This window comes from Rhopalosiphum padi, chromosome 1 (genome assembly GCF_020882245.1).
Source record: "Rhopalosiphum padi isolate XX-2018 chromosome 1, ASM2088224v1, whole genome shotgun sequence".
Classification (NCBI taxonomy): domain Eukaryota; kingdom Metazoa; phylum Arthropoda; class Insecta; order Hemiptera; family Aphididae; genus Rhopalosiphum; species Rhopalosiphum padi.
This window is the reverse complement of record NC_083597.1, coordinates 55,581,141-55,593,762: the sequence shown is the minus strand read 5'-3', so window position 1 is coordinate 55,593,762 and position 12,622 is coordinate 55,581,141. Positions and strand designations below refer to the sequence as shown.

General features: G+C 25.1%; 1 protein-coding gene across 3 annotated transcripts in view; it reads left to right on the top strand.

Moving 5' to 3' along the window:
- LOC132917474 (neurobeachin) overlaps positions 1-12,622 on the top strand; it is a 225,672-nt gene that overhangs the window by 27,728 nt on the left and 185,322 nt on the right. For 2 of the 3 annotated variants that reach the window (XM_060978225.1, XM_060978224.1), the window contains exon 2: positions 8,968-9,587. The exons of the other annotated variant lie outside the window; for it this stretch is intronic. In XM_060978225.1, the coding sequence (XP_060834208.1) occupies positions 9,318-9,587 (270 nt within the window). In that variant the 5' untranslated portion in view covers positions 8,968-9,317. The remainder of the gene's footprint in view (positions 1-8,967; positions 9,588-12,622) is intronic. 3 annotated transcript variants of the gene reach the window in all.

The window sequence follows — 12,622 nt, the reverse complement described above, 5'->3', positions numbered from 1 at the left end:
TTTAAACAAATAATTATATAAATTGTAAAACATAAATCATTTGTTGTTTTCTTTCAATTAGCCCTATTGGGTAGTTTCAAGCTAATTGAAAATGTTTGGAGTGAAGTATTGCAAATTATCTTCGTAGTTCTCTCTATCTTTCTTTAAGTTCTCTTTTTAAAACTTTCTATTATAACTTAATTTTTATTCTTGTTTTAAACATTTTCATAAATATGTCGAATATTTCGGTTGGTCTTTAGGCTTCTATAATCATACCCTTTACTGTTCTGTATATTAATACAACTACAGAGATGTTTATTGTGATACGAATTGCATATTATGTACATTGTAAACATTTCTAATTACTTAAATTTTAATGATTTTTTAAAAAACATATTGAACATAAATAATTTAATAGTTTCTTTTTTGTACATAATATAGTTATATGAACCACGCAATTTTATTATTAAATTTAAAGATCTTGAGTTAATTTACACATAGATTGGATTGGAAAGGGGTCTTGTAAAGTTTGCCAGAAGGCATGTATGGTTTATCAGTTTAAATGCAAAGATCTTTTAGGGAAGGAAATACAAAGTTTTGTGACAAACTTTCTAAAAGTTTCCGACAATAATAATTTCCTATGATAAAAATACATTTCTTGTGAAGGGAATTTTTTTTTTTGAAACAATCTGTACCGTTTGCTGCTAAAGGAAATATTTTTCTCTATAGCTGCTGATTTCTTGTAACTCAATTTATTTCGATTTTTTTATTTTATTTTGTACGATCCCAAAAAGTGACCTTTATAATGTTCAATATATTTTTTATTTTCAATTGATTGCTATTTTTGATCGCCTTCAATATACTTGTATTATCGGATTAAGTATGTTGAATCGCTTTAAGTACTAGAAATTCTATTGGTTAAGCATAATTATTATTGTAATCAAAATATAAGATGTTTCAAGTACCACAAACAATCCCTAGATGTATATTTAGATATGGATTCTATAATTCTATAATTAAATATTAGATAATGGATTATAAACAATTGGTTAAGGTTAAGAAAGTATAAAATCTTTTAATAGTAATTCTCTTCTTTAGTAATTATACAATATCCTTCAATTAGAAACAAATTTGTTTTTAAATTAATATCATGTATTTGATAGAATTGATTATAGTATATTATCCATCAAATACATATTTCAATATAATATAATATATAAATAGATAAATCTTATATAATACAACAATTAATAACTGTATTTTCAACTTCACCAGGGAAAAAGTTAGTACAATATAAAATAAAACTCTGTATGTATTTCTATTTGATTGTACTAAAGTTCATGATTAAATCGGTTTAAGTTCACCTCCATCTGGAAAATAAAAGTAGATTAAAGAACACACATTTGTAATGTGGTCAAGTGAGTGATTATAAAATCTGTTTGAAAATTTATGTTCATTTGAAAATGTTAGACGAGTGTATTTCTATTTTATAGCTTAATTTTACAAGGAAAAAATTGGGTTCTTAAAACTATGCTTAATTCCTGCCTTCAAACTTAAAAATAAAAATATAAAACACATTATTGTAAAACTTCAATATAATTTATCTACTCAATCTACAAAAAAACTACACATAAACTTATATTTAAACTTAATTTTTAATTAATACAAGTAATTTAATAGTTAAAGATAATTTAAATAACTATTCCTTCAACGTTAATAGTTATGAGTTATAACTATTTATCAAATATACAATAATATAATTTTATTGTATTTACATATTATATATGTATATATAAAGTACATATTTAGATTAATACGATAATTTATACAGTTAAAAGTTTGATAAAAATGAATATTTTAAAAATAAGTTTAACATTTGATATTGTTAAAAAATATATATTTTTAAATTTTTTTTATAATTTTTTCTTCTAAAAAAATAGATGTCAGTCATATTTTAAATTACTGATATTAAAGTTAATTTAAGATTCGAATTTTTCCTGGATTAACGAAGATTTAAATTAGCATTTTATTTTAAGTTGTTATCTTATTATATATTCTGTAGCAATTTGTATGTTATATTATGAATGTTAATGTATCAAACAGGTTCATCTTACTTGGTAATAAAATGTCTTGTCCACTGGGAAATAACAATACATTGTATCTTCTATTTTGTATTCATGAACCAACACAAATACCAATAATTTCATAGTTTCTTCAATAGAGGAGACTAATCTAATTTATGAATATAGTTTTATTCATAAATATACTTTAAATTAATATATTTTGTATGTGTATAGGTTAGGTATAATATTATATATAGTTAAGTTGTTTTTACCCATTCAGTAATATTATTTAGTTTTTTGGATTAAAAATTGGTAGTTTTGAAATAGTTCTTCAAGTTTTATTATAATCTTAATTCTTAAGTTTGCTTTAGTTTTTACAGTAGAAATTTTAAATATTTGTATTTTTGTTTTTATATTATTTAAGATGAAAATGTGTTAAAAATTGTCTAATTACGTTATTTATTGTTATAAATAACTAAATTAAATATTGAAGTATTGAAGATAATGATTTTTTGCATTCAGTTGTTGAAATAATTGTCTATAACTATTTTGTGACAGTACTTGTTAATTGTATGTATTACTATTTACTACAAAAAAATAATTCCAGTCTAAAACGCTGTCCATTATATTGTATTTGTAAGGATAAAGTTTAAATGCAAATATTTTGGTAATATTTAATGCGCATTATAAAGCGTGTAGGTTTTTGTGATTTAAAATCTTTAAAGTTAGAAATTACTGTATGATAAGTGAAAAAAAATGGTAGTGCACAAACGATTACACAACTTAATTATATTTTCTGTAAAAACTTAATAACTAGAGAAAATGAGTTTTATAATGTTTTTTCCTATTTTTGTTTTCTTTAGCAATATACATGTTCATTACTGATGGTCCTGTTATTGTTGTTCTTTTTATGAATTTTGATCTTTATGTCTGTGTTATCATATATGTATATAATAGCAATACCTAAACATATATTTTTTTAGTTTAATTATTAATAAAAGATGCTAAAATATTAGGTTACATTGAATAAATTATATCAATATTTAATACATGCAATTTTTGACTCGTATAATAATATCTAATCTATAATGTAACAAATACACAAGAGACTTGTGTTAGTTTATTGGAATGTCTATTTTATGTTAAAAATTATATATTATTTATATGAAAAATACGAAACAAAGAGATCACAAATACTGAAGAAAAAATTAAATAATAACGAATGTTCTAAATTATGATTCATTTTTTCTTTTATCATCTTAAATTAATGGAGCTAATAGGTAAAAAATAAAAATGTATCAGCCCCCCTTACATGTGTCAACGAGAGTTTTGTGATAAGTATGGTGTTGGTATTATAAGAAATTTCTTATCTTTTTATATTTGGTAGCTATACGATGTTGGTTAAGATTTTAAATAAATAATATTGTATTGCATTTTTCGGAATTTTTAGTTTTTAAGTGCAGTTTTATAATTTTTTTTAATGTATCTAGTTTCTAGTACTATCAATAAGTTCATAATTTTGATAATACATTAGAAGAATATTTAAGATAAAGTATTTTTAGACGTACTTACTTAAATAAAAATTTAGATATTTCTGTGAGATTCGTGTTCTACTTCTATGTGATATATGATAAGTACAAAAAGACTCTTAATTACAAAGTGGAAAATAATGAATAATATTTTTAGTGTATTTGTTTCTAAAAGTATTAGTATAAATTTAAATCTTTGGTTTTATAACTTTTTATTTATTTATGACCAGTTGTTACAATCGATTTATTTTAGTACCTATGTATTATTATTATTTTTAAAATTAAATTTATAATGTGGCTAATTTTAACGATTGTTTTGGAATTTTTACTATAATTTATTAATAATTGAAATATTGAAAGTAAAATATCTAACTATTCTAGTATTCTGAACATAACCTAAGTTTTTTTGTAAATAATTCATTGTAATTTTAAATACCTTTTATATAAACAAGTAATTTAAATATTCATTAAAAAAAAATATATAAAGTATTTGTGACATTTATAGTACGAGTAGTTGCATCAGTGGATAATAAAATATCATTTTTGTTATGAATATTTTAAATTCAAATATTTTATACATAATACTTTTTATGTCCCTGGAATTTTACCAGTTTATGTAATATGAGTTTATTACAAACAGGGCTTATGAAACCCAAATAGTTTGTTAAAAAAAATAAGTGTCCTAAATATTTACAGTATCAGTGTTAGAAATATAAACATTGTTTACACATTATAAAATAGATATTATTAATGGTTCTATAAATTAATACGTATATTAGTGAATTATGTTTTTTTAGTAACACATTTAGCAATAAATTACAATAAATGAATACAAACCATACTTTGATATAGTCCATAATGATAATTTTAATAGTGTTTTTATTTATTTTAAGTTCATTATTATACTTTATATAGAATTTGATACTGTGAACAAATTAATTTTATTTATATAATTGTTTTTTTTTTTGGAAATTTAAATTTAGAATTATTCTACCACAATATTATCAGAAGTTTTTTTTTTATTAATTTTATAATTTTTTGAAATTATGATTTACAATTTTAATAGCGTAAGATTTGAGGATTACATTCTAAGAGACATTTTATAGAGTGGCTGGCAAACGGTAGTTGGTCAGGGTAAGATGACTTAATCATAACAAAATTCTGTACTTCCAAGAACAATATAATGTGATTAAAATTAATAGTATATTCTTTTTTGTCTATACAAATGGTATTCTGACTGGCTTTTGTTTTTTCGACTCTTTTATAATAATGATTAATGAGCTTCATTCCTCACACTATACTTGTTTTAATAACTTGACGGTTGCGCCACTCATATTTCATGAGTTAGGAATTCTTTAGAAACTCGCCACCTCTTTTGCCTTTAGTAAATTGTGTTTTATTTTCGTCGAAAATAATGAGCAAGCAAATTCAATTTTTTCCCGCTTATCTTTAACATTTTTTTGCTCTCGAATGACATTATTTAAAAACGCCGTCGGTTACGTTGGAATTTTTTATGTAATAAAAAAGTAAAGATGAGTTGATGGAATTAATCAATTAATTTTGATATAATTGATCGTTTTTAATTTATGTATCATACTTAAATTCAATTTTGTTATTGATTTGGGTAGTTCTCTTTAATTAATTAATTAATGTTTTTAGTGTCTTATTAATTAAATAGTGTTAGTTGCACTGAAATTATATGTAAGTACTAAGTGGTTTGAAACCATTGATTTTATGAAGTGATAATTTGTTTTAGGGATTAACACTTTTCGGATGTTCGATAATTAGAGATATATTATTTTTCTATTTAGTTAACATATTATTTTTTTTGTGGTAGCTTTTATTATATCTAAATAGGTATATACACATTTTTGTAATTACTCATTTTTAAATTTATCTTATGGTATGATGGTTAGTGAACTAATTAATATACAGAATAGAAAAAAATTATGTTCTCAAATTATTATTATTTGGCGGAGACTATTTTTTGATCAAAACTTATTTTATTTATTCACCTCATCTCATCAAAAATGTGACAAAGATTAAAGTTTTAAAAAAGTTCTTCTATTGAAGGAGCATGCTGTGTAAAATTTTAATATTTTATCCTACCCCGTCGCCATTAGAAGCCATAGACATCCGTTCGACACGTTTTGAACCATTGTTATAATATTTCAAATGCGATTTTCTACGTTCAACTCATAACTTCTATCGTTTTCTTCGCGCTGCATAGTAAAGCTATACGCATAATATTTTCCAATTCACTTTGTCGTACTGGTCATGTCCTATAAAAATAAACGTTTTTGGATTTCATGATAGAAAAATTCCATTAAAATAAGTCGTGTGCATAACATGAGAATATAGGTTTTTATTTTTTAAATAATGTAAAAAAGAAACATACATCTTTAGACCGAATCTTGAAAATTGTATCTTATATTTATGAAAAGAAGAGACACTTGTTGAAGGTAAATCGTTTTACACACCATTGAGTTGTAAATAATAATGATATATATTGTTGTTCATTTTAGTATTATGTTGTCTTCCTAGTCAATTTATAACTAAGATTTTAATAAAGATTTACTGATTGTGAATTTGGAAACTAAAGTATCAATAAAAGTATTGATATAAGTTTTTTTTTTTAAATATTTGAATCTTTAGGAAATATTGTGTTTTTTATAAAGTTTATAAATTGAATACAAGACATACACAAATGCAATACGAGGTTAACCTAGATTCATACCTATTATGTTCTAAATTTAAATGTTTCAAGCTATTTAAATTCCGTTTTAGTCAAATCATTGAGAATTCGAGGAAATAATTTCTTAAAATTGTATGCATTTTTTGTTTTAATTTTTTATTGAAACTTATTTTCATTCAATTTGCTATATGTTTCGCATTGATTTATCCCTTATTTTATTATTCTTTCATTGATAGGAAATTGTATTAATTAGTTAATTCTGATCCATGCTGTAGTGTTCTTATGGCTTATTTTATTTTTTTCATCATCTACTTAGATACATATAATTCAAAATTAATTTTTATTTATTTTGTTTAATATAGTTTGAACTACAAATATATTAAAAAATACTAGATCATTTATATTGCCATTATAATTTTATATCTATTCAATAAATATTTATTTTTAGATTTAATTTGGAAATCTTGATTAACCTATATTATATAATAGGTCTACTTATATTATAAAAATTAAGTTTAAATATAATTTTTAATTTCGCATTAATTTAATCATTTCAAAATTGCGAATTTAATTTAACATATATTTTTATAGGGTGTTAAATGAAGTTAATATCAAGATGATTATTGAAATTATATTTATAAAGGTAACAACTTCTAGATGAATAAATATATCCATTTGAATATTTAATTTAGATAAAAGCTATTGGCATGTTATAAACACAACGTAATATATATTGTATACCTATAGTGTACGGTCCTACACTTAATATGTATATATGACAATCCTTTGAATGAATTTCTGTATTTGGTAATTTGCAAATGTTTTGGATGTGAACGAACAACTGTAGACATATTGATTCGGTGATTACTTATACATATCGTAGATTCTAAGTAATTGGTTCGAGTAGTTGATCCAAAGTTTTTTGGAAGTCAATGAACCGTGTACACAAACTTACAATGACCCTGCTGAAATCGAAGTTATGGATGAAATTACTTCAATTCGTGAACGTGCGGTAAATTGTTTCAAATAAAATGTAATTGTGTTTGGAACTCAGATTAATAGATGGTGGACTTTGTTATAAATTTTAGATAATAATTAATAACAAGTTGAATTTGAAAACAAATACCTATAGATTATAAGTAAATATTATTTTTATTTTCACTATATCGTATAGTTTTAATATTCATTTTTGATTTATAACGAAATAGCCAAATAATATTATATATAATAGTATATTAACACTAAATAATGTAATGTTAAGTAAAATAAAAATTGATTAACCAAGGAATTAACTAGGAATAAAACGAAATAGGATTTTTTTTTTTAAAACAAGAAGTTACCGAAAAATTTAATATGAATTATTAAATTTTTAAATTTTTGGGTCACGTTCCGATCTGGACACTCTTGAGTTTAGAATCTTTATATCCTTGTTTTTTGTGCTAGTTTTTAGAGTTTTACTAGCAAACTTGCAAATTTATATAATAAATGATGAGTTTTATTTAATTTATGTCATATAAATATTTTGTCAACGTCCTTTTATAGTGTTACGATAACTATGAATAATCAAAAAAAATGTGTGTGACTTTTTATTCGATATTTTTTTTTGTTTTTTTTTTCTAGTGTAAATCTAAGAATTACGTACAAACATTTAATTGTGTAGTATAGATATGTGTCTATAAATATAGTCAATAGTGATATGTACTTATTTTGATCAAAAATAATTTTTTTTTCTGTAAAAATATTTTATAATATATTTGAAATTATCTTCATGCGTTTATATATTTACAATATACAATTATACATATATAGTTTTTCTGTACATGTGTATATCACTGAACTCCTCTTGGTGAAATTGGCTGGACTAATTTTGATGACATTTGGATGGTTTAGATTTATAATTACACACGGTAGGTGGAATTGCAATCGGGTTCTAGAAAATGTTGATATGAATATATATGAATCTTAGATGCCACTCCTTTTTATTTAAAAAATCTTGTTCTATGATTCAAATGGATTCTTAAAATTTTTTAAAAATTTTAACTTTTTACTATTCTTTATCATAGTGTGTCTCAACTACTGGTTTATTTAGTCCTTTTTTATCGATATATCATTGCTTTAACTGTTTTATTACATATATTGATGCGTGCTTACGTTTTAAAGACTGTTATGTATAACAAATAGTTTGTTTGAATACTGTGTTTTGAAAAGAATCGTATATAATAATAATAATAATAATAATAATGTCGGTTTAGTTACTTTTCCTTCCTTCTATCTAGACTGTAACAATTATTAGACACGTGGGCGACTCTTTATGTAGTACTGGAAATTCACGCTTTATCTCATCAAACTAAAACCTTACCCAACCCAGACTGTATCGGTCACCTGGATGCGATGATGATATCCGAAATCGAACGAAAGAAAAAGCCAGTTACCGCGGTGCTAGGGGTAGTTGTCTCGCGTGGGTACTGGGACATACTAGTTGGCGTGTGCGACGGTTTGGGCGGTAGGTAGTGACTAGAGAAGAAAGCAATTTCGATTCAAATTTAATCGTGTGTACGATCGCGCGCGCTGTACCTAGCGTAGCTGCAGGTGTCGCGCGAGTGTTACACATCACGTGCAGCCGACACGTCGAAAACACATGCGTTTTCAATTTTTCTTACTACAGCTACAATAATCGGAGCGTCATTATATTTTTTCACAGGTGTTGAGTCGATTATTGATAATAATAATATATACTATAACGATTGTCCCGATTGTAACATCGCGTAACGTCGCGGGTGTACGAAGGACCTCTACCGAAATCGTGTTCAAACGGAAACGAACGAACATACTGTGGAATTCTGTCAAACATCTTAATATAATATTGTATAATATTATATATATTTTATATAATATGTGCCGATCGATTTTTTACGGTTGAACACGGGTGGACGACGGTAGTGTCGCGTCGACGTCGCCGCCAACGACGACCGTCGTTCGAATGATATTGCAGCTACCGTTGTTGTCGTCGTCATCGCCGACGCCGTCGCCGCCACTGACGACGGTGTGCTGATGGAGTCGTTGGAGCGGTGGATGCGGGTGGGCGGCAGCAGGACGCCGAGTAACGTGGTCGGCGAGGTGGTGGCCGGCGTGGGAGGGGCTGCGGCGGCCGCCGTAAGCCAGGCGCCAACACTGGTCTCCGCCGCCGCCGCCACACAGCCGACGCCCGGTGTTGCGGCGCTCGTCCGAAAGGGTCGGCGCCATCTGAGCGCCACTTTCTGCCTGGCCGGCGACACCATGGAGGGAATCATACAGTGCCTGGTCTTCCTCAAGGCGTTTTCGGTATGTTTTTTTCTCCAAATCGTTGTTAACCTGCATCACAGGAGGTTGATAAAAAATCACGTTTTTTCGGTATAAATAACCGATTACCTTCATAATAAAATTAGTATAGGGATATCATGTTTTCAGTGGCGTGTTTCACTATATTTTAATGATCTTATTCTTCTTCGATCATACTAGACATAGTGGTGTATTGGGTAGTAAGAGTGTAGTGGGGTTTTGGTATATACAGATTCACATTTTTTATGATATGAAAACATTTGAAGTTTTATAGAATAACAATTGTAAATATCTTAATGATTACTTAATGAAAGTTAAAATAAATCATAGATTGGGTCTGAAGTTGTTGGGAAAATAATTTATGGAAATGTAATATGTAGTAATGCTATGTAATCAAAGAGATTTTTTAACTCGATTAAGTACTTAAAAATACGTCTAAAATATATGTTTGATGTTTTGTGGTGTATCATATATTATACAGAAACATTTGAATTACATTTTTTGTTTTAAAAAAAAATTGTCAATACAAATATTGTTGAAATTTTCTTACACGGCGTTTTAGGTAGGCTATTTAGCTACACTACTGGTGTAAGTAATTTCTCTAGTATCTCAATGAATGTGGAAAATAAATATGTATGAAGGTCGTTTTGAATAAAAAAATGTAGGTATGTGGACTTTGCATTAACTTATTTAGAATTTTTGGGTGGGGATGTAAATAAATTACATAAATTATATTGATTATTTATTGTTTCTTAGTATAACTATAAATATATCAACATTTTTCATTACCATTGTTTTCTTTCTAAGGTTTTATTCATTATTATACTCATTTAATTGTTGTAACCCTAAGCTTTTATTAAATAATACTATGTTGTTATTAGTATATATGTTAACATCTATTTTTATGCCATAAAAATTGTGAAATTAAATAGTATATTTTGAAACTTCGAAAATTTTAACTGTAAATAGTACTGAGATTATTACTTTTTACGTCTTTATGAAGTTTAAGTACAAAAAGGGTCTAAACAATTAATGTGTTGTATCGTATCCAAACGGATTAAAGGGTTAAGGTCCTAAAAATGTCCGCAATCAAAACGGTTACATAATGACCTTTTTGCACGTGACTAAACTGAATGTCAAATACAACTTAAAGTTCATATTTAATTGAATATTTATTATATCTGTGTCTAATTTGTGCTGGGATTGGGCAAAAATATTTTTATTTTTACATTGTCTTAATTAAAATCTGAAAAACCAAAAACATCATTGTGATTATTTATAAATGATACAAGCTTTTTTCAAGTTTTAATGGGTTCTACTTAATTTAGTAAAAATAAACTGCATCGAATGCATAAAGTGATAATGCCGTTGTCGAGACCACATCACTTGCATTTATCATAGAATTTGCTTACTCAATATATTTTATAATTGCGTTGAAACTGAAATTGATCTATATAAATCTTTTGTGACGTTTAGATGCATTCGATTTATTTTGCTACTTCATTCGATATCTATTTAGGAATAAAACATTTATTGTAATCAATCAATAATAAATAAATCTTTTTTTTTTTTTTTTGGTGCAATAGGCAAAAGCATTAGATAAAATGTCACTTTTGCTGTTATTAGATTATTGATTTCAATCTATTATTCTCCTCCCCTAATATATTGTATACAAATTAACCAATATTATAATATAATTTGACCATAAAATAATAGTGAAGTTGTAAAATCTATCTGATAAAATTCTTTTATTTCGGCTAATAATGGGAGTTAGAATACATAATGTGTTTAATGTTTAATCTAAATATAAGATGCATTAGCTCAGTAATATATTAGAAAATATAACGGTAATTTTGTAATACTTTAACGTGATTTCCTACAAATTTACAATTTGCTGTTGTAAACCTATAATTTAATAATTATTTTCTACACTTTTAATGTATGAAAGAACTATGTTACTGTGAGATAAATGAAAATAACAAATATAAATAGGTAATACAATTATTATTAAAAATAAAAAATAAATTAGGTTATTATTATTTTTATAAAGAATTTAATAATAATAATATTTGTTAATAATAAATTATATTATGAAAAAATTACCTTTATTAAAGAATTTTTAGTATCTTGAGACTATTTAAAATAAATAAATATATAATTTATTACTTATTATTTATATTATATTTATAGTAAATACTATCATATTTTCCTGTTAATAGTTTAGTTTTATGTAGTTATGTATATTTGGTATGCATTGTTACATCATTTTATTCGAATAACTATATATTTTATAATTTAATTTTTATATTCTATTAATGTTAAACAAATACAAATTTAAAAAGATTAAATAATTTTAATTACTTTAGTATTCTAAAGTTACATTTAAATTTAAATTCCTGATTACGGTGCTTTGACATTCGAAATTTTAGACATGATTAATTAAATTCATTATGCTAATTGAAAAATGTGAAAAATGCCAGTTGGTTGGAAATTATACAACGAGATATAAACGTGACAGCGAAATATTCCTATTGGTTACTTACTGGGTAGGTAATTTCTGATTTTTTTTTTATATTAAACATTTATTAATTGTTATGATAATTCAATTACCGTTGCTGTTTTATCTTGTCGCGTACATAATGGTTATAAGTGAAATGAGTTTAGAAAATTAGTTTTTTCATTTGTGTAGTTTTATATTATTGTCATTTATTCCTGATTGAATTTCCATGTAAATGAATAAATTTGTATATGTACAATGGTAATTTAAAAATATGTATAATATTATTAAATTGATGTTTGTTATTATTTAAAATATTTAAAAATAATTTAATTTTTGTGGTAGTTTAAGTATTAAACTTAGAATACCTCGATTGTTTTTAATAAATAAATATATTCAATGATATTCATGAGTCGTGTGTGTCATACTGTAATATTTTATTAAGTTCATTTAAGATAACAAAAACAAATCAATATAAAGCTTACTCAATGTATTAAATTTGATATAATACAATACTAAAAAGTTTATAATTAAAGTCAGA